The following is a 21,224-nucleotide window of genomic DNA, read 5'->3' as shown; positions in this document are numbered from 1 at the left end:
GGCTTCTTTCAACCATTCCCCCCCCCCCCCCCCCCCCCCCCAAATCTCATCCCCCCTCCATAATCAGCCCTACTATTTCAGGAACTCTTGAACCAATAATGCTCCTCCTCATGCACCTCTTCTCTGCTGGCAGGGCTGGGGAGGCTGTGCCCTGCCAGGAGAGACCTCCCCACCCGAGCCCTGTCAGAGCTCCGCTGGGGGGCCAAGCCGGGCTCCTACTTCCCCCGCGGGCAGTGCAGAGGTGAAGCCGGCTGCGTTTCGGAAGAGAAGTCACTGGCGAGCCACATCCTTCCGGAGAGCAGCTCCAGCCCGGGGCTGGGGAGAGGAGGGAGAAAGACGGGACACACGGAGAAAAACCCTTCCCCGGCTCGCCCAGGTGAGAAGCAGCCGGAGGGTCTTTAGAAACTGGGAGAGGCCGGGGTGAGGGGGTGGGGAGCCCATCCCCGTCCCGCTGGTGAGTGCCTCCGCGACCCCCGGGGGCGGGCAGGGCAGGGCTGGGCTCTGCATTGCCCAGGGGTTGCCGGTTCCCTCCCAGCCGGCTGGAGGAGGGAGGAAGGGAGGGGAAAGAGGGAGGGAAGGTGCAGTGGGGTGTGGAGAGCGCTTCAGACACACCTGCCGGGGCGGCGAGACGGGCGGCGGCCGGGGCGCGGAGCGGGGCGCAGCCCGCTGGCAGCGGGGATGGCCGGTAAGAAGAGCCGAGCCCCCGGCGGGGCGCTGGGAACGGGTGCTTTATTTCGGGCCTTGAGGAGCCCACGGGCACGGCGCTGCCCCGCTGAGTCCCTGCATCTGCTGCTGCCGCGCCCCTCGGCACCGCGGCCGTGGGCATGGGATGCCGACGGACTTGGGAGGGGGAGATGATGGAGGGGTGTTCTCTTTCCCTCTTTGCCAGCCAACTCCTCGGGGCTGACCCCGGCTCGCCATTTGTCGAAGAGCACTGCTGGGCTGGCCGAAAGCTGGGGGAAGCGCTGCCCCAGCCCTACCTGGAGGGGGCCACGGCGGGCAGGAGGAGGGGTCCTGGTTCCCAGACCCCTCCGCCCTCTCTCTGCCGAGCCTGCCTGCCGGTCGCAACCTGCACTGCCAGCTTGGCCTTCTTGGAGAGGCACTCGGATTTAAAGGCATAGATCTGCTGCCGAGGCGCGGAGCTCAAAACAGTGCAACTTGTGTGACCTGCTGTTGTGTCGTCCCTGCCCACTTGTGCCCCTGTGGCAGGCGAGCCTGTCCCAAAGGAGAGAGAGCAGTTTCTACTAGAAACGCTGTTTGCTTTCTTTATTCAGCCTAGGACAATCCTGATCTGTATCGGTATTTAGCCTCCTAAGCCCTTTGGTGCCGGAAATCAGACACTGGAGAATCTTTTGTGGATTCAACAACTCTCTGTTATCCTTCATCCAGCAATCCCTGAGCCTCCCTTATTTGTACTTGAAGGATTAACTTCTGCACAGCTCTCTCAGCCATCCTCCTCACTGTGCTAGTTGGCTGGCTGAAATTGCATGGTATCATTCTCACCACAAAGAAAGAAACCCCCCCCCCCATCCCAGAACACCCAAAACACAAAGGAATGAAAAAAGAGTGGAAGATACATTTCCCTCTGCCTTCATGCAACATGAACCTCTACCCCTGCCCCAGGTGAAGCTTGGGTGGCTGGGCTTGGTGCCAGCACCAGAGCAGCAGGCAGTGGTGCACAGTGGGAAGGAGGGATGGTTCCTGGGGCTCAGAAGATCTTTGCTGTGCTTTGCCAATGAGAAGGATATGTGCTGTCCTGTGAAGCAGATATTTATTTCTCAAGTGAAAATGGGTAATGGTGGTTGAGTGGATGCACAGCTGGGAAGAGAGCTCCTTGCACACACCTGCTCCATCACAGCTTGTAGGACTTAATGGAGCAGGTTCAGTGCTGTTGAAGTCCACTGACTTCAAGGGGTCCCTCCTGCTTTATTTGATTGACAGAGGGATTGCCTTCTTGCTATGTATTTCCAGGACTCCACAGGTATGTGTGGAAGACAGATGGAAGATATGCTTCTATGACTTCCCTTTGGCTCCAGTACCTGTAGCGAAGGTGTTCCATGGGGTGGTGCCTTTGAGAACTTCACTTTAGGCAACACCAACACTTGGGGCATGCACAGGGCAAATGGACCCCCAGGGAAACCCACCCCTCCAACTGCACTATGAGAAACCATGTCCCAGGGCTGTGAAAACTCTTGGTTCTGAAAGTTTCCCATTCTTGGGGAAGGGGGAAAAGAGAAGATGTGTGGTGGTCAGGGGTGCTAAAGCATGCTTCAGGGATGAAGATGACATTGTCCCTAGACTTCCTACTGTATTTCCTCCTAACTCCTTTATGCACCACTGCCTTCTACTTCCTGCATCCCTAAGGCCCTGGGTGGACACTCAAGATCCTGCTGGAGTGATTTGTATGTAAAATGGCTTCTGAAGTGTCTGAGTTCCATTTGCAAGACTACTGAATCATTTGCAGGATCAGACCCTGACTCACGTTCTCCCATGCCCGTTCAGGCCTCTTACCCTGTGCTTTTCCGTCATTCCTCAGACTTTCTCTTTCCTTGTATCCTCCTAGCCCTGGAGAATGCCTCTCTCCAATCCTGCAGCGCCTCGGAGCAGGAGGAGGAAGAAGACAGCGTCTGGGAGAAGATCGAGAGCGCGCGGCACCAGCTGACCCGCTCCCTGAACCCCGCCAAGCTCACCCCCTACCTGCGCCAGTGCCGCGTCATCGATGAGCAGGACGAGGAGGAGGTGCTGAATTCGTGCCGCTTCCCTTGCAAGAGCAACCAGACAGGTGGGAGAAAGGACAAGCCTGCACTTAGGTGGGCCTGCTTTGCGTGGGACAGCCTGAATGCAGCGTGTGGGGGGTGCCCTCCTGGTCTCCCACTGCAGCGCTAGCCTGGCTTTGCTGTTCTCCGAGATTCTCTGATGTTCTCTGCAGCCAGACCTCCCTCTCATCTTCTGTGAGCCTCCCGCTGGGTGCAGACAGACAAGGGCAGCGTTCCCACTCTGTTCCTTCCTCCAGACATTCCCATTCTTGTGGATGGAAGCAGAACTGGTCCCAGGCAACCAGCACCAGAACAAGAGGACACAGTCTCAAGCTGTGCCAGGGGAGGTTTAGGCTGGATGTTAGGAGGAGGTTCTTCATAGAAAGAGTGATTGGCCATTGGAATGGGCTGCCCAGGGAGGTGGTGGAGTCACCATCCCTGGAGGTGTTTAGGAAGAGACTGGATGGGGTGCTTGGTGCCACGGTTTAGTTGATTAGATGGTGTTGGTTTGATAGGTTGGACTCGACGATCTCAAAGGTCTTTTCCAACCTGGTTAATTCTATTCTATTCTAACTGCTGGAGATGCCATTTCCTATCACAAAGCTGGTCTATGCTGTTTACTTTCTGGTTTGCAGTTGATTCATCCTTGCTCTTTATCCCTTCTTCCAGGTTACCTGATGGACATCCTCCGGCGCCGCGGGAAGCGAGGCTACGAAGCCTTCCTGGAGTCCTTGGAGTTTTACTACCCAGAGCACTACACACGGCTGACGGGAAGGGAGCCAGCCCAGCGCTGCTCTATGATCCTGGGTAGGGGCAGGTGCTCTGTCCCCCCTTCAGCTGCTGCTTGTGTGGGAAGGGCCAGGAATAATCTGTGTGCATGCATAAAACCTTGGGTTGTGTCACCTGTGTGCGAGGAGCTGTGTGTCAGCTTTGTGCTCGGGGTCTGACAGAGAGGGTTCCCATATCTATGTGTGATGGACCACAGTGCTGGTAGCCTGGGATGAAGGGCTTCAAAGGTCTCTTCCAACCTGGTCTATTCTATTTTATTCGACTCTATTCTACACCTGCAGGAGTGTTTGTCACCCCTTGATGGAAAACAGAGGGTTGGGGCTGGTTTTTTTTGCAGTTTACTCCTGTTTTAGCAGTCAGGACCTGATTCTTCTTTGTGTTTCCCCAGATGAAGAAGGTCCTGAGGGACTAACTCAGTTCCTAATGATGGAGGTGAAGAAGGTGAGGGCTCAGCGGAAAGAGCACCTGCTGAAGGAACACCAGCTCCAGGTGAAAAACCAGGCCTTAGAGCAAGAGCAGACCCGGCTGGAGCAGCGGCTGCAGGAGCTCCTGAAGGTGCAGGAGCGGTGCCAGCGGCTGAGAGAGGAGTGGGACTCCAACAGCCTGGAGCTGCTGAGGCTGAAGGATGAGAACTACATGATGGCCATGCGCTATGCGCAGCTCTGTGAGGAGAAGAACATGGCTGTTCTGCGGAGCAGGGACCTGCAGCTCGTGGTATGGCCCCCAGCAGCACGGGGGTGGGCACTGGGGGGTGGTGGAGGTCTGAGGGCTCAGAGGGACGCACACAGATGTCTGTCTGTGAGTGTGAAGTTGCTGATGGCAGGTGATGGGATGTGTGCCTCTGCGCTTGAGTGGGAGCACGCCCTGCGCAGGATAGTGCATCCAAGTCATAGAATCAGAGGATGACTTGAGTTGGAAGGGATCTTTAAAGGTCATTTGTTCCAAGCCCCCTCCCACTACATGAGGTTGCTCAAAGCCTGATCCAGCCTGGGCATGACATGGGAGATAGATCTCCAATTCCTACCACAGCTGGAGATACATCACTTGGAGGAGCCAGAATCAGCTCAGGGTGATGCCTTCCCTGCACCTCTCAGATCTCAGCTTGGCCATTGGTATCATGAGATGCCCTGTCTGCTCCTGGCCATGCTTGCTGCCTGGTGCTACCTGCCCTGTCGAGGGGCAGCACTGCTGTGTGCTGTGTCTGGGCAGCACAGGCACACGCAGCACGCAGCAGGCTCTGTCAAACCATATGTCTGTATTTGCTCCTTCCCAGGGCAAGGGCTTGCATTTCCCTTGTTTTAGTGAAGATGGTGGCTGTGCAACCACCCACACACGGGGTGTTGGGTGCCTGTGTGTTGCCTGGAGCTGCCCAGCTCACCTTGCTGCTCATAGGAGTGTTTTGGCCCAGATTACATGCCCGCCCCCTGCCCTGCACCTCCTTGTGTCTCTTGTGATGTTTGGGAGACTCATGCCCTGCATACCTGAAGGAGTTTGTGACACTGCACTCCAACTGCTAAGCTCTCACTTCCAGCAAACACATGCCTGTTTCCTGCCTGGGCAAGGACAGCCCTACCTTGAACTTCTTAATAACTCAGTTTTCTCAGTGCTCTGCTGCCTCCTGGCATTCCTCCTACCAGTCTGGGCCTGGGCTTCTCAATCAGCTCCACAGTTAACTTCCATCCCTCATTCTGCCCTGCCAGCTCTGGGGTCTTTCCCTACATTTTATCTATTCCTGCCAATGCCAGCTCCCCTGGGCCTCGTCTAAGCAGGGAAGTGAGTCACTTGTGGGTGACTGTGGAGTGATGTAATCTCTCTGGAAGCAGGGTGGGCTACCAGGTCGCAGCCTGCCTTCCCCTCCTGACTCTAGAGTCCAGAAGTGACTTGTCCCAAAAAGTCATTCTAGGTCTTTTGGGCAGATCTGCAGATTTATTTCAGTCCCCATGTCCCTTCTTGGCAAGTTTGGCAGTGCAGCTTAGGGCTCAGTGGCTTTGATAGGTTTCCCCTGCTTCCTTTGCTCTCAAAACCTTAGCTGGCTGTGAAACTCTGGATCTCAGATCAAGCTCATCAGTCATTAGTCCTGGAAGTAACAGACCTCTCCTGTTCCAAGGACATACTGGTGGAGGAGTGTGAGAGCAGGCCAGGGTGTGATGATGCACCTATGGTACCCTGCAGGCTCAAGCATCTTGATTCTCAAACACATCCCAGGCCAGAGGTGGCCTCCCTGCACTGAGTAGCCTCCAGGGGATTTTTCTGTTGCAAATTTGCTCCTCAGCTGTGCTAGGAGCTTGGAAGCCTTTGAGATACTCACTGCTTGCCCTGGCAGCACACCAGAGGTCCCTGGTCCACTGGTGGTCAAGGCCAGCTGCACTAGAGATGCCCCAAGGTAGCAAGAAAGTGGTTGGAATGAGAGAAGATCCTGAGACTGAATGCACTTATATAAGAGCATCTTCCTTCTTTGCCCTGCAGGGAAAAGCTTATGTGCAGAGCTGTGCTAACCCTGGCCTAATGGTAGGGTACTCCTTTTCTGGTTGCTCATCCTTTGCTCTCCTTGCCTTCACACCCTTTCTGTGCCCAGCAGCCTCTCTGCTTCACTCTGCCACTAAGGCAGAACTGCAGGGCCGTGTGTGTCAGACTTTGTTTCCCCCCTGGGTTGCAGGTGGACCAGCTGAAATGCAAAGTGACCAGCCTGGAGGAGGAGTGCAGCCTGCTGCGGAAGCAGGCATCTGTGCCGCCCCAGCGAGAGCCGGAGGAGAGAGGACATCCTGACACCATGTCTGAGCTCTGGGCTGAGAACCAGCGGCTCACAGCGTCGCTGCAGGAGCTGCAGGGAAGGTTGCAGGTACCTGGTGAGATAGGGCAAGCTCCAGGTCACTTCCTTTCCTGGGAGACCCTCAGTGCTGATGACATGGGTGCTGGAAAGACAGGAAAATCGCTGTCCCAGGCTGGCCTGTCCCTTTTGCTGAGCATTTTGCTTGGCTGTGGTGGCTGCTGGTGCTTTGGGGTCTGAGCAGTGAGGGGTCCTTGTTTCCAGCTCTGTGACACTTACCTGTGCTCACGTGTGTCCCTTTGTGCCTGGGAGCACTGGGAGTAGAATAATGCAGGAGTGATGATGGTAGTCATGCCAGTTTGCCTGCCACTGCCCTGGTCCCACGCTCCCTCAGTGCTTGTGGTGCAGTGATGGTACCCTCTTGCCTCCTAGACACCTGGTGAAGACCCAGTGCCAGGCTCTGAGCAGATCCTGCTGGACATCCTGGAGCATGACTGGAAGGAAGCCCAAGATGACCGACAGGATCTCTGCCAGAAACTCAACAACCTGCAGAGTGAGCTGCAGTGGGCTGAAGAGCTGAGGGATAAGGTAGAGTGTCCACTGCTATCTCTCCCCCTGCACATCAAGCAGGGCCTGGAAGATAGGGGAGGGGGCTGGGAAGCCATAACAGTCACTTCCAGTAGGGCTAATGCTTGCTGCTTGCTGTTGCCAGTACCTCCAGGAGGTGGAAGACCTGCAGCTGAAGTACCGGACGCTGCAGAAGGACTGTGATCTCTACAAGCATCGTATGAGCACAGTGCTGCTGCAGCTGGAGGAGATTGAAAAAGAGAGAGACCAGGTAAACTGCTTTCCCCCCTGGCTCTCCACCTCCCAGCAGCACCATGGCTTTTGTCTCTGCTCTGGATACTCTCCTTCTTCCCTAGTGGTTCTTCATCATCCACACCAGGATGGGAGGTGGGGATTAGTAGTGCAGTTTTCTGCCTTTCTTTTCACACCTAGCCTGGCTTCTTGCAGGCCATCCAGAGCCGGGATGGGGTGCAGCTCCAGTACTCCCAGAGCCTGCTGGAGAAGGACCAGTACCGCAAACGCGTGCGGGCCTTGGAGGAGGAGAGGGACGAGCTGCTGAGCAAGCTGAGCCAGGCAGAAGGGCAGAACAGCTCACTGGAGGCACAGCTGCAGCGGTGCCAGGGCAGCCGCAGCCTCAGCAAGGTGAAGGTGGTTAGAAAGAAGATGGGGGGGGGAGGTGTGGAATGGAGAAGGCGAAGGTGTCAGGACTGATTTCTAGGGCGTGCAATGGGATGATGAAGTCTGTTCTTCCCCAGATGTGCAGCTCGTCCCACTCTCTCTGCTCCAACCTCAGCAGCACCTGGAGCCTCATAGACAACCCTACCAGCTTCACAACTGGACTTGTGGATGCGCTCGGGGATTCTGTCATCCCGTTCCCAGGGGATTCGGCCATTCAGAGCACGGTAAGCATTTGACCATGAGAGGCTGACCCTCAGTGAAGGGCAGGAGGGACCCACACTACTCAGGAAGGGCACAGAGGCATTGGAGTGGGTTCATCATGGGGCTATGACTTGGTGGAAGACTAGGCATGGGAATGGGGTGTTAGGTGGGAGCAGATGGTAGGCACAAAGCTTTGTTCTCTCAGCCTCTGACAAAGTCATCAGTGCTGCACCAACATGTGCAGCACTCAGCTGAGTGGGAAAGAGAGGGAAGTGGAACTCACTTCAATCCCCTATGACCCCCTAAAATATCAGCAGCCTTATGTAAGATGTTCTCCTCCCCAGAAGCTGTTTACACCTGCTGAAGGAAAAATGCTAACCCTTTTGAGTCCTGTAGCAGCACTGTATTGTTTTGAAGGGAGTCAGATTCTTTCCTTTGACCCTTTGAACTCTCACCTTAGAGCACCCTAAAATGTGTGCAGTGCTGCAGGCTACTCACACCTCTGGGTGTGCAGTGGCTGAAAGTGAGCTGTGAGGTAAAGGCTGGATGTTCCCTTCATCCCTCACAGCTTGTACATTGCAAAAAGGTGGGGATGCAGTGTCATGCTTCTCTGCCCAAGCTCCCTCCTTGGGAAAACAAGGAGCCTCTGGGGGCATGGTTCCTGAAGAGGCACACGTTACCCAAGGAGCTGTCTGCAGCCTGGCAGAAGGGAGGGGAGAGGTGGTGCTGGGTGTTGGTGTTAGCAGGCATCTCTCCTTCACTCTGCCCAAGGAGGCGACTCTGGAAAGTGAGAAGGACATCAATCGCCTTTCCACCTTCCCCTTCCCCCCTTGCATCGGCTCCATCCTCCGCCGGCAGCGGGAAGAGAAGTGCATGCCCTACAAAAGGTGATTGCTGGCTCTCCTCCGGGGGGGAGGTAGGGGGCCGAGGAGAGCAGGCTGGCAGGGGATAAGAGAACCTGGAGTGGGGATTGAAAGTAGGAAGGGTGGCTGGGAGCTGTGTGCTGGCTGGGAGATTACTTCTGGGGGAGAAGGCTGTGGTGATGGCATTGAGAATGAGATGCAAACAGGCTTTGGAAAAAATGCTCCCCCACAGCTCCTCTTTGTGTCTCCTTTGCAGCTTGTCCTGTGGCTCCTTCAGCAGCATTGAATATGCAACAGGTACCAGGGTGGGGGCTTTTCTCCATGGACTTAACTAAAAAGAAGAAGTGATTGTGGGGAAAAAGGGTTGGGCAGCTGACTCTCCCTCAGGCCTGCACTGGTTTGTGCAGCTGACTGTGGAGCTGTGCACTCACACATCCCCCCTGTGCCTTTCGAGGCACAGCAGTTGGAAAAGCTGGCATTTCCTCTTCAGGGCAGCTACCTATTCACTTTAATTCGTGGATAACTTGTGTTGGGGGAGTAGGTAACAGAAGGGGGAGATGCCTTTGCCCTGGGCTGTTATCTGCTGCTGCCTGGCTAATGGGTTGTAAATGTCCTGGAGTGGTACTTCTGGTGCTGACAGGTCCTGTGGTGGTTGATTTCCAGGCATATCTTTGTGACCCTGACTGAAATGATGATGCAGGAAGCAAAAATTTTGCTTGTTCCCAGGAGAGCTAGGAAACCTTTTCAGGAGGGTGACAATTGAGTGCTTCCCTGCAGCCTTAATTTTCTAGTCAGATGCTAGAGAGTGCTTAGCAGAGTGTGACACAGACCCTTGCCACCTTGTGAACATGAGCTCCCTGCAGTGCTCAGAGAAGTGATGTGCCCACTCTCCCTCTTGCTCTCTTTCCTAGGCAGTGGTTTTGCTGGTGCCACTCTTGAGGCCTTCTCCTCTTCTTCCAGCAGCACCTATGCCAGGGTGAAGTCAGAGGTCTGCTTGTCCACTCTTCCCAGCCGTGAGGAGGTTACCAGGAGGTGACTGCTGCTCTCCCACCTAGGCACTCTGAGCTGACTGCTTGGGGGAATGTTTCATGGTGCTGGGGGGCTACATGTGGGGAACTCTTCCTTTCCACCTCCCCCTCTTGCAGGCTTTTTCTTGCTAGTGGGAGAGGAGGGAAGATGCTGTAGTCCTAGAAGGACTCCATTTTTTTTGTGCTATCCCATTTATTATGGCAAGGGTGGGGATGTTACCCTGGGCTGGTCACACATCTGTCTGGATATGGACAGGACTGTGAGAGCCCAGCTTGGCTTTGGTGTTGGGGCTGGTAGGATAGAAGGGCCTGTGAGGGTTCATAAGCAAGATGAGTGTGTCCTGGTGATGGCTGTGAATCAGGAGCCCTGCACTGCAGTGCTCAGTACAATAAACATCCTGTAGCTGGACACAAAGAACTGGGGACTGATTCTTAGAAAAGGCAGCAGACTTCAGTTGCTGGACTTGGTGTTTCTCCTTGACAGGTCACTGGTGGTACAGCTTAGTAGCATGGGTCAGCCCAGCAACACCTCATCCCAGGAGAAGAGGCTTGGAGCAGACATCTCCATCCTTGGAGGGAACAGGACAGGGATTTATGTCCAGTGGGTCAAGCCGGGCTCACAGGTTGAGGGTGCAGGACTCAGGGAAGGGTGTCGGCTCCTTGAGGTGAGTGTGGGAACAGGTTCACTTTGTGGGTTTGTAAGGAGTGTGAAGTGATCCTCGGTGCAAGCTGACCTCTGCCTAGCTTGATGTCCACCTCCATTTCTCATTTCCCAGAACTGCTCCCTGCCTAGAGATTTATGTGCACAAACATCCGTCCAGGTCTCATGACACTCAAGTGTACCTGTGCATGTAAAAGCACTGAAACCTTCTGAAGCACTTCCTTCAGCTGTGGGAGGGGAGAAACAACAGGAGTTGCACAATTAAGATGGCAGTGTGGCTGTATGGCCCTGGACCTGTCTGTCACCTTGTAGTATTTCAGAGCAAACTTGAATCCTGCATCACACACATGCCTGTTGCAAAGCAATCAGTTCTGGAACAAGATTTCTCAGCCCTTTGTGACCCTCCTGAGCTTCAGAGAATAAATGCTTTGAAGAAAGCTCGTGGAAGGAGGGAAGGGCATTTGTTTTGGCAGGAATGACAGCCCTTGAAATACAGCTACACTACTTGAATAAATATCTCACCTGTACCTGAAGATAAACCAGCTCTCCTGCCCCTGCTCCCACACACCTTCACACATACCCACATGTTTGTGTTCACAGCAGACCTGGCATCTGGGCTGGGTGCTGGCTGGAAGCAGGTATTTCAGAGGGAAAGGGAGAGGACCAAAGTCAGAGTGAGGATCCCCTGTCCTCAGACCTTCCCCGGGGCCTCTAAGATTTGTGCTTTCCCTTGCTCTCTACTGTTTATTGTGTAATCCTGATGGGTGAAGGAGCTGGGGGTGGATCCTGTTCTTGGTCTAACAGCATGGGGTCCTTGCTAGCTGAGAGTGCCATCACTGAAGGAAGAGGTGCTTTCCCTGGAGAACTGCACACGGGAGGTCGCCTACCTGAGCCTGCTGCACTGGCAGGAGCCCTCTAGTCTCGTCTTTCAGCTGGACTTGGAAGGTAAGACACTGAGAGATCGGTCTCCTCTGAGCTCTCTGCCTCCAGACCTTCCACCCTGCTCTGGAAGTAAATGTCAGTTATTCTCTTTCCTCTCCTGTTTGGTCCTAGGCCACCATGTCTGACACAGGGGCTGGCTGTAGCTCCCATAACTTTCCCTGTCTGGTGCACCTTGTGCACCCTCTGAGTTACAGGATGGAGGTACAGACCTGCTGTCTGCCTCCTCTGCACCCCTCACCTCAATCCAGAGCATCACAGCTGTGCTGGGGACTTGGCCACCTCATCAGTGACAGTTGTCTCCCTCCTTTGTCCCCACCGGTGTCGATGTGTGTCTCCCGCTCCAGGATACCAGCCCCTGCGGGAGGCCTTGGAGGAGGGGAAGAAGTTCTGCGGGGACTCGTTCTACGTGCGCACCAACCTGTCCCTCCTGGAGCCCTCGGACCCTTACGCGCTGTGTGTCCAGCGCAGGGAGATCCTGCACGTCACCGACACCATGCACAAGGGGCGGCTGGAGTGGTACTGCTCCCGCGTTGACCCCTTGACCATGAGGGACCTGGACAAGGGGACAGTACCCAACTACAGCAGGTAACCAGGGTGAGGAGGAAGGCAGGGGAGGCCTGGGGTACCTGCCCTATTGGACTTTGGTGAGCATTCCCTATGAGTCCTGAGGGGTCTTGACCAGCCTCTTGATAGGATGAGTTCACAGTCCCACAGTACATTAGCGGTTGGAAGGGACCTCAAGAGATCGTCCAGTCCAACCCCCCTGCCAAAGCAGGCTCACTTAGGGTAGTCTGCACAGGAATGCAACCAGGTGGGTTTTGAAAGTCTCCAGAGAAGGGGACTCCACAACCTCCCTGGGCAGCTTGTTCCAATGCTCCATCACCCTCACTGTAAAGAAGTTTCTCCTCATGTTGAGGTGAAACCTTCTATGTTCAAGCTGTTGTTCCTTGTCTTATTAGTGCGCACCACTGAAACAAGCTTGGCCCCCTCCACTTGACACCCACTCCTCAGATATTTATACACATTGATGAGATCCCCTTTCAGTCTTCTCTTCTCAGACTAAAGAGCCCCAGGGATCTCAGTCTCTCTTTGTAGGGGAGTTGCTCAAGTCCCCGAATCATCCTCGTGGCTCTAAGTCTCGCCTGGGGAGCCAGCGCGGTACTGTTCAGCTGTCCTTGAGCCCGGGAGGCTGAGTGAGGGCTTGGATGTGCCTGTGCTTCAGTGGGTCTGTGGGCTTTGGCAAAAAGGGTCACTGGGGGCTCTGGAGTTGCTTGAGTGTCAGCTCTTGGTCTTTTCAGGGCTCACCAGCTTTTGAAGATCCAGGAGAAGGGCCAGCTGCCTGGGCAACAGAGGGGCCACAGAACTAATGTAAGCCAAAGAAACCAACAATGAGAGCCATGTGTGTGTGCCTGTGGCCACCCCACTGCCTCAGCACACAATCTGTCCCACTCTCTTGGTAAACCAACTGGTACAGAGATGGCAGCTGGGTTAAGCAAGCAGAGCAGGGGCTGATAGCCCAGGCAGTGTTACTGCTCTGTGGCTGTTTTCCTTTCCCTCTCAGCTTCTCAGACCGAACCTGGTGGGCAGCAGACTCGGTCCCATGCTTTTTGTGTGTGTGCTCTATCCTCTTTGCCAGTGAGTCTTCTGCAGCTAGCTGGCATGGTAGATGCTTTAAGCCTTCTTGCCCTCACTTTCTCCCTAGCTGAAGAAACGGGCCCTGGATCAACTGCGCCTGGTGAAATCCAAACCACAGAGAAGCCCAGAACAGCCTCAGAAGCAGCTGTGGCTGGACCCCTGCTCAGGTGAGCTTTTACACCTGCATCAGCCCCATCATCCTTGGAGACCCACTTGTGGGCATCTAGGATGCCTCATCTTCTCTGCCCAGGATCTCTTTTTTAACTCTGCTAATGGGATTTGGGGAAGCTTGTGTATATTTGAAGCCCCTGCTCCTTTTCCCTGGGCTTCTGGGGTTTCCCTTGCTTCTATGGTTCTTGCAGTCATCTAACATTATGTGGAGAATAAACAGGTGTGTAACCCAAGGGAGTCCCAAGAAATGTGCAAAGGGGACTACAGCCAGGGTATCTGCCAGGGAGTGTTGTAAGCAGGGTAGGATCTTTCCTGGGACATAGAATGCTTGGTAGATGCCTCTGAGTCAGGATGAGGGGACAGTACAGGAAGAATGGGATGGTCAGTGGGCTAGTGACAGGACTGGTCTGCCGTGTTCTCACCTTTGGATTTCTCTTCCTCATTTTTGTCTTCCAGACCTGGACACGAGCCTGAAGCCCTACAGCCTGGTGCGCCCTGTGGTGGCCAAGACCCCGCGTCCTGTGGTGCTGTCCCCTAGCTGCATTGCACTAAGGCTCATCAGGAACCTGCTGGACTTGCCCACTTCTCGCCTGGACTTCCATGTGTGCCTAGCAGGTAGGCAGCAATGAGTGGTTGACATGTCCAGGGTCATTTCAGGGGCCTGTGGCTGAGTGAGGTAAGGTACACAAGTCTCCTACTTCTGAAGGCAGCTTTCCCATTTAACTTCCTGCTGCTGCTTAGCCATACAGTGGGAAGCCAAGATGTTGCTCAGAGAGGTCACTCCTGTGAGGGCCTTGGTCAGCCCAGTTCAGGGAAGAGATGCTGTTAGTCTTGAAAGTATGAGATGTGATCCTATCAGACCCTTGGAAAGCACATCAGGTGTCTCTTCAGTGGCTAAGTGTGGGGTCTCTCAGCCTTCCCAGACAATACCTATTGTCAAGTCACCTTTCTGGGCTGGTTGTATGCAAGATATTCCCTCCTGTTTTCAACTGTGTCCTATCCCTTTGGCCCACAGGGAAGCCAGCTCTCCCTTCTGGCCTCCTGATGCATGGGGATCCTCTCCCTTCCTTTGAGAGTGTGGCAGTGGTATTGCCTTGCTGCTCTGGGTGGCTCTTCCCAGAGGTGAAGCCCCTTGGCTGAGGTGGGATCTGGAGGTTGACTTCATACCAGCAATTCCTTCCCAGGAATGAGAGGATCCACTCTTAGTGCTGTTGTCCTCTTCCTTCTGCCAGCAGCGTGAGGCTGACACAGCACTGCAGAGGCTGCTGGTGAAAGGGCTTTTTGTCCTGTGGGGAATTTTCCCAGGGGACACCTTCTTTCCTCTTCCCTTCTCCATCTCCTCTTCCCCCCCTGTTTAAGAGTTGCCCCTTTGCCAGCTGCAGGACTGGCAAACGAGTCGGTATATATTTGGGGGGGGTGTGGGGGGATGGTCCTGGAGGTAATGAAAAATCTCTGGCCTGCTGAAGAAGAATTTGCTCTGTAAACTTCGGCTGCTGGTTCTCACTTGAGTGACTTGGCCACATATCCTGTCCTACTGAGCCCTCTGCAGGGACCCCCTCACATTGCATGGGGACGTGCTTTGAAGCCATTACTGCTGCCAAGTTACACCGAGGGCAATAGCTCCATTGTCTGCTGTCAGTTTTGCCTGTTGTGATGGAAGGAAGGTGATTTTGGAGTCCTGAGCTCTTTCTCTTTACTTGGCTGCCCCTATTTTCCTTTGGAGAGCTCCCTAGCCAGTGCAGAGTTAGTATGAGCCAGCTGATCTTCCACAGGAGCCTGCTGTCCCCAAAGGTAACAGGTGGCTTTGCAAGACCCAGCTCCACTTGAGAAGTGGCAGAGGTAGCAGAGGGTGCTTAGCCAGCCTGGAGCTTGGGAGAGTTGGACTGTGTGCTGGACTCAGTTCCAAACATGCCTTCTCCTAAATAGGTCACTTTTTTATTACCTTAAAGGGTGAGCAGCATCTACAGGTTTTGTTAGGTTTCCTGCTTGTGTTGCAGTGGCAGTGTGGGCAGCTGCCTAGGGCAGCATGGTCAGCAGGTAAAGCCACACTGGGCTACAGAGCCTGATCTGCCCAAGTGTGGTCTCTGTGTGTGGGCACTGTGTCACCTTCTGTTAGGAGTTACCTGGGGCACCTGGAAGCCATTGCTTCAGCCATGCCAGACCTTGCCATCCTGTCAGCTCTGCCCCCAGTTCTCTGTCTCAGCACCAGCTGCCTGCTGCTCTCTTCTGCCTGGTATTTGCTTGGCTTCTTGGGTGCTGTCCTTCTACTTGTGAGCACGGGGACGTGGCTCAGGCTGCTACGCACAAAAGAAGGTTTAACTTGCCCCTCATCTTCCTCCCACTGGTAAGATGCACACTCCTCTTGCTTCCCCAGCCCTGCCACTCAGTGGAGCCATCTGCAAGTCCATGCAGCTCACAAACACTGCAGAAGAGCAAGCTGGCAAAACAAAGTGATTGTTTTTCTGCCACACTGTGTTACAGAGAGGGTGGGACAGCGTGGCGGCGGGGGGATAGTGGCTGTGAGCTGGTGCAGGCTGCTCTGGTGCTGCACCCTAAGTGCTGCTCTTGCCCTGCAAGGTGTCTTCAGCTGTGATCTGTTGCTTGTTCTGCACGCAGCAGGCTGCAGGAGATCCATGGCAGTGTGCAATGTTGTGTAATTGGACTCGCTCTCCGGAATCCATAAACACTGCAGTCGATGAGTGCCAGCGCGGCAGCAGGCGCGCCTGATCTGAGGTAGGAAGGACCTGCAAGAAGGAGAAGGGGCTGAGGCCTCTCTTTTTGTTTCTCCTCTTGGCTTGCAGAGAAGCTGGCAGAAGGGGATCCCAGTTCAAGCCATGCTCAGGAGCACCCCATGTCTAGAACTGCCCCGCAGGACCGGAGGGAGAGTGATCAAATCCGCATGATCCGGGAGGCGATGGAGAAGGTGCTGAGCTCTTTAATGTTGGGAGAGGGGCCAGAATGGGACACCCTGCTCAGACTGGAGGAGAGGAGGGGACAGCTGAGCTGGGGAAGAGAGAGGGTGGTACAGTGATAGAGAAGGACCTGCTTAATGTGTAATTTGGAGGGTGTTTTAGGTCCAGATGCTGTGGGGTTGTGGAGCAGCAGACAAGGCCATTTCCAAGCCTCTGTTGAGCTCAGGTGAAAGAAATGGCCATGGGGGATTTGTGGGGGAGGTGGTGGGAAATGCCTTATGCAGAACTGACCTCCCTGCTCTCACATTCTTCATCTCTGCCAAAGCAGCAACAGCCCTGATCAGGACAGACAGAGAAATGTGGGTCTGTGGGTTACAGTGATGATAAAGGGGACGTGAAGTTGGGCTGTGGCTGAGGAAGGGCTCTGCTTGGCTTTTGGGTTGGGCTGGCGGTGATGAAGTGGCTGACCCTGCTCTTTAATCCTCCCCTTCCCTCTCGGCACTGTCCGTAAATCCCACATTTAATGGAATTACTATTGGAAAAGCAATGATAATTCACAGCATGGGGTTTGATTTAATGTAACTGTCAGGGGCTGGGGTTATTTTTTCTCCATTTAAATCAGTAAATCTATTCCATTTCCCTTCCAGAATAAACACTGCCTGTTAGAGCTGGGAGTCCAGAGTGTGAGGGAGCTAATTAGAAGTGAAATATACCCCATAGTTATCCATGTCGAGGTCACTGAGAAGAATGTTAGAGGACTCAGGTAAGCAAAGATGGAGGGGCATGGGTGAAGGGCATCAATGAGGAGGAGAGACAAACCCTTGTCTCTGTTCAGAGGGGAGAGACAAGGCCTGGGGCAAGAGCACTTGCTGTGTGTGTGCTGGGGTTGGCTGTTGTGAGGAGAAAAGGGCAGGGAAATCGGCTTTGTGTACACGTGAGAGAGTTCTTGGGTGTTTCTGCCCGCCCTGTGCCCAAGGGTAATGCCTGTCCCTGTGTTTCCCCCAGGAGCTTGCTGGGGAAGGCGGGCCAGCGGGACTCGGAAGTGCTGAAGCTGTGCCGCGGCGCGGAGCAGGCTCTCCACACCCTGCCGTGCTCCTGGGCTCGCGTGGAGCCCCACGCCTGGAGCCACGCTGAGGAGCTGCCCAAGGTGGTTCGGGGATGCATCTTCCAGGAGCAGACCCGCCCGCTGTGGATCGAGGAGAGCGAGGACTGAGCTGGGGGTGGCAGTGTGGGCACTGCCGGCTTCCGTCCCCAGGAGGTGTTCTTGGAGGTCTCTACCTCCCCCAGCTCCTCCGGGTAGCGTGTCCTTCCTCCCTGAGGGGATGCCAGCAGCAAAGGCCCCCGGGATAGGCTTTCTTGGTCACCAAGAGGCAGGGAGGAACATGTGCTGCCTCCCCCTCTGAGCTGTCTGTATTTTGTTGGAGAGACGTCTTCCACCGTCGTGGTGGAAACCACCCTGGTGGGCTGTTGCCCATCCCCTTGGGCTGTCTCTGGTACCCAGATGGAGAATGCAGGGGAGCTGTGTGGGATCAAGCTCTGTAGGATCAGAACTCACACATATTTAAAACCCTCCTCCCGTCGCCTCTGCCTCCCCTGCCCTGCAGCACTGTGTGCTCTGGGTCCCCTCTTCCCCTGTCTACCTCACCTCCAGGCCCTGCGGTGCAGGGAGCACACTTCAGGAGCCCAGTGCCCCGCTGGAGTGACACTAAGCTTGCACAAAGCCTCATTTTATAGGATATGTACTCTTTATTGCTTGTAAATTATTAATAGAGCCTTTTATTGGCAAACCACATATAAAGGAGAATTAAATACCATTCATAATGGCAATGGGTGGCAGGCTATGGGTTTGTGTGTTACTGGGGAGGTTCAGGTGATGCATGATGGGGGCATTTTTCTCCTCCTTTAGCTGAGAATCAACTACCCATCCCTCCAGGGAAAAGAGAGAGCATTGCTTTTGCTGGTATTGGGCAGCAAGAAGTGTGGGGAGCAGAAAGGCTGAACATGCCACAGAGCAAGCCCCCTCCCATTTCTACTTGCCCCATTTTTCAATCTCCTGCCTCTCCCCCGAGCCAGTGTTGGCCAGGCTGCTCTAGGAAAGACAGGGAAAAGCTCTCTTGATGTGTCTGGCTGAGGTCTCCAGAGCTTCACATCCCTCTGTGTCCTGGTTATTGTGAAGTAACGATCCAGCTAGCTCGTCCTCCTGGGGACAAGTGAGACAGCCCAGCCACACTGCCAGGAGAGTGGGGGCAGTGCCCTTCCATAGGAGTGCTGTTCTCACCCTGACATGGAGAAAATAGAGGGTTCAGACTCTGGCAGAGGGAAGATGGAGGATTTGGGTAGCAGCATCTGTGCCTGCCCACTCATCATGGCCCTGACTCTTAACCAATCACTGTTGTAAGTCCTGCAATGGGAAAGGGGTGTGAGGATACCCACACCATAAAGAGGTGGTGGTTGTGGTGGTGGGTGGTGTTTCCTGGGGCACACAAAAGGAAGACGAAGTCTGTGGCTCTGGGAAGTGGTGTGGGGCACAAAACAAGACAGAGGGCTGAGCCCACTGACCCTGGGGTCAATGGGAGAAGAAGGGCAACCAGCCCCAGAGCCAGATCTTCTCTGTGACCTCCTTGCCCCTGCGATTAGAGCATTGCTGGTGCCATGCACTTTTGAAGCTCTGAGCAAAGATTAACTTGCTGATCTTCCTGGGTCCCCTGTGGGGTGTTATTTCAGGCTCTAAACCAGTTGCCTGTGTCTTTTATGAGGACGAGAACCAAGGAGGGAGAAAAGGAAACGAAAAGATTCTAACCTGCAGTCACTAAAATGTAGAGCAAAGTCCCAGCTCTGCCCTGCAGCAATGCAGCTCTCCCAGGGAAGGGGGAAGTGGTGTAACACATGGCTCCAGAAGTAAGCTCCCAAATGACACCCACTCCAGGGGATGCAGCCTGAGCATCCCCACACTGCCAGCCCCCTGGGAGGGAGCTTGCCCTGCAGGCAAACAAAGTGGGACTCTTGTTGAGCTGATGAGAAGACAAGTCCCAAAGCAAACTCCCATCCACCCTGGCATGGATTTGGAGGTTAGACTTTGCATCTTTGCAGCAAAAAAAGAGAGTAGTGCTTGAGTACCCAGGGATAACACTCTGCAAGGCACTTTCATTCAGGACTTGAAAATTCCTCCTGCCTCTTCTGGCAGTGGGAACCATCCTCAGGCCTAGGCTGAGGGTAGTTGAAAACAAGCCCCTTGGTTTTTGGGTAGTCAGGTTGCGTTCCAAGCTTGATGCTTGCTAGCCCCCCACAAATAAATAGATGACCTCTAGCACCAACCTGGACCATTAGTGTTATAAGACTGGGGGGAGACATAGGAAAAAGAAGGCTGCTGGGAGGCAGGTTGATGATGCCCAGGTCTCCAGGCAGCAGGCAGCACTGCCTTATCTGCTCCCAGGCTTCTTCCAGGCTCTCTGTTTATGGTCATGTTTCCCCTGAGGCTTTCAATTTCAGCTTCTACTCATTCTGGACACAGGTGAGAAGAGGGGCAGGGGGCTCCAAGGAAAACAGAAAGGACCAGCCTTGCTGCTCTGCACGGCCTAGTCCACCTTCTTTGTACCTCTGGGAGAGTGGCTGCCTGCTCAGAGGAATGAGTCACAGGTTAGGTAACCTGCAGAATGCAATTAGCAGCCCTGGGCACCAATTACCAGCTGTAATAGCCTTATGCAAGCCCCTGTAACAAGTCACCAAGAGCAAAGATTTTTCCCTTCAGGCAGGAGCTTGGCAAGGCTCTGTGTGTGTCACCCTGGGAAGTCATCAGCCCTTGCCATGGTGCCCCCAGTTCCCCAGCAGAGCTGCAGCAGCATGCACCCTCTCTCCCATGCACACCCCCTTGAGGGTCAGCCAGCCCCACCCTGGGGCAGGACTGGGCACTGAATGGCCCCTCCCATCCTTGGCACCCCAGAAGAAAGAAGCACCTCAGAGCTTAAGGAGCAGGCTCTACCCAGCTGTAGCATCAGACATGTTCTGGTTTGTACATGGTTGAGTCTGACCTGTCCCACTTCCTGGCACCATGCTCTGTACAAGGTAGCTTTCACAGTGTCACAGTACATTAGAGGTTGGAAGGGACTTCAAGAGACCATTGGGTCCAACCCCCCCTGCCAAAGCAGGATTGCTTAGGGTAGTCCACACAGGAATGCATCCAGGTAGGTTTTGAAAGTCTCCAGAGAAGGAGACTCCACAACCTCTTTGGGCAGCCTGTTCCAGTGCTCCATCACCCTAGTTTGAATCCTATTTGTTGGGGACATCACTAAGGAACCTTTGCCTGTGTCTCCCTTTCCATCCCAGGTGATAAGCAGTTGGACTTGATGATTTTAGAGACCTTTTCCAACCAAAATGATTCTATGATCTCCTAGGCCAGATCTGGGAGGTGCTGCAGGAGGTCTGGGAGCCATGGAATCTGCCTTTACAGCTGCCTGGGGCTGCTGGTGTGTGGCTGAAGCATTTGGAGAGGTTTATTTCTGGTCTGGGAGCAGTGGGCAGCCGTGGGAGCAATCCCAGTATTTAGTGCAGAGGCAGTGGATTGGTCATACCAGCTTCACATCCCTGCAGTCATGAGAGGCCTGAAGGTGAATGGCTCCCCCCAGCCCAGCCCCAAATCACTCTAAGAAAGCACTGCTATTCAAAGGCATCTAAAAATAAAACCTGCAGGGACCCTCTAAAGGGATACAGGAGATGCTCTGGAGAAATTCTCGCTTCGGGGGAAGAGTCTTAGAGACATGGAGAAATACAGGGGGGGAGGGAGGAGAAGTGGATTCAGTGGTTCCATCCTTACTACAGAAAAAACTTGTAGCTAGTGCCTGGGCTGGTGTGAAAGTGGGCATGAGGCCTGGGGCAGCTGAGCAGCTGGGTTTAGCCCTGCCCAGAGGCCTTCCTTTTTTCTGCCTGGGAAGTGTCTGTGTCTGGACACATGGTGGGAGTGTGGACCCTGTCCCTCTTTCCTAAGGTCTTATGTTGTGACATGCACCAGGGGAACCTTTGCCATGTGGCACCACGTCCTCCCCACATTTCCCCTGGGTCCTCATCTTATTACCTTTTATTTTTATTTTTCTTGTGTGCCCAGATTGGATGCCCACAGCTTGCTGCTCCCTAAGGAGCCGCTCTGATTTCAGCAGCTTATGTAGAGCACTACCATCCTGCTGTCCCCACGCTTGCCACACAGGGAAGCTAGGGTGGGGGGTGTGGATATCATTCCCCTCCTGGACTGGCTGCCTCTCTC

The 21,224-nt window shown here is 54.4% G+C and overlaps 1 protein-coding gene across 2 annotated transcripts; it reads left to right on the top strand.

Annotated features, from left to right (window-relative positions):
- The first annotated feature begins 625 nt into the window (after positions 1-625).
- On the top strand, positions 626-17,797 carry CARD10 (caspase recruitment domain family member 10). Of its 2 annotated transcripts, XM_068142388.1 has the most exons (21): positions 626-685; positions 2,564-2,782; positions 3,426-3,563; positions 3,934-4,259; positions 6,202-6,384; positions 6,745-6,900; positions 7,025-7,150; positions 7,327-7,521; positions 7,635-7,781; positions 8,530-8,645; positions 8,878-8,918; positions 9,533-9,653; positions 10,134-10,314; positions 11,132-11,255; positions 11,597-11,837; positions 12,551-12,620; positions 12,955-13,054; positions 13,515-13,673; positions 15,860-15,981; positions 16,618-16,733; positions 16,976-17,797. In XM_068142388.1, the coding sequence occupies exons 1-21, from the start codon at positions 679-681 to the stop codon at positions 17,181-17,183; spliced, it is 3,096 nt and encodes a 1,031-aa protein (XP_067998489.1). In that variant the 5' UTR covers positions 626-678; the 3' UTR covers positions 17,184-17,797. The 2 variants fall into 2 exon arrangements, with proteins under 2 accessions (XP_067998489.1, XP_067998490.1); XM_068142389.1 differs by lacking the exon at positions 8,878-8,918 and having other exon boundaries at positions 9,585-9,653.
- Positions 17,798-21,224: the final 3,427 nt, after the last annotated feature.

This window comes from Melanerpes formicivorus, unplaced genomic scaffold, assembly GCF_026170545.1.
Source record: "Melanerpes formicivorus ecotype bairdi unplaced genomic scaffold, bMelFor1.0.p_v2 SCAF_8, whole genome shotgun sequence".
NCBI lineage: Eukaryota > Metazoa > Chordata > Aves > Piciformes > Picidae > Melanerpes > Melanerpes formicivorus.
Note: the sequence above shows the minus strand (reverse complement) of the source record. Positions and strands in the feature narration are given on the sequence as shown.

Bases quoted from the DNA above. Each gene is read 5' to 3' on its own strand.
- CARD10 (XM_068142388.1), top strand. The intron at 6,901-7,024 runs GTAGAGTGTCCA...TGCTGTTGCCAG, and splicing joins CTGAAGAGCTGAGGGATAAG to TACCTCCAGGAGGTGGAAGA. The intron at 8,919-9,532 runs GTACCAGGGTGG...TCTCTTTCCTAG, and splicing joins CAGCATTGAATATGCAACAG to GCAGTGGTTTTGCTGGTGCC.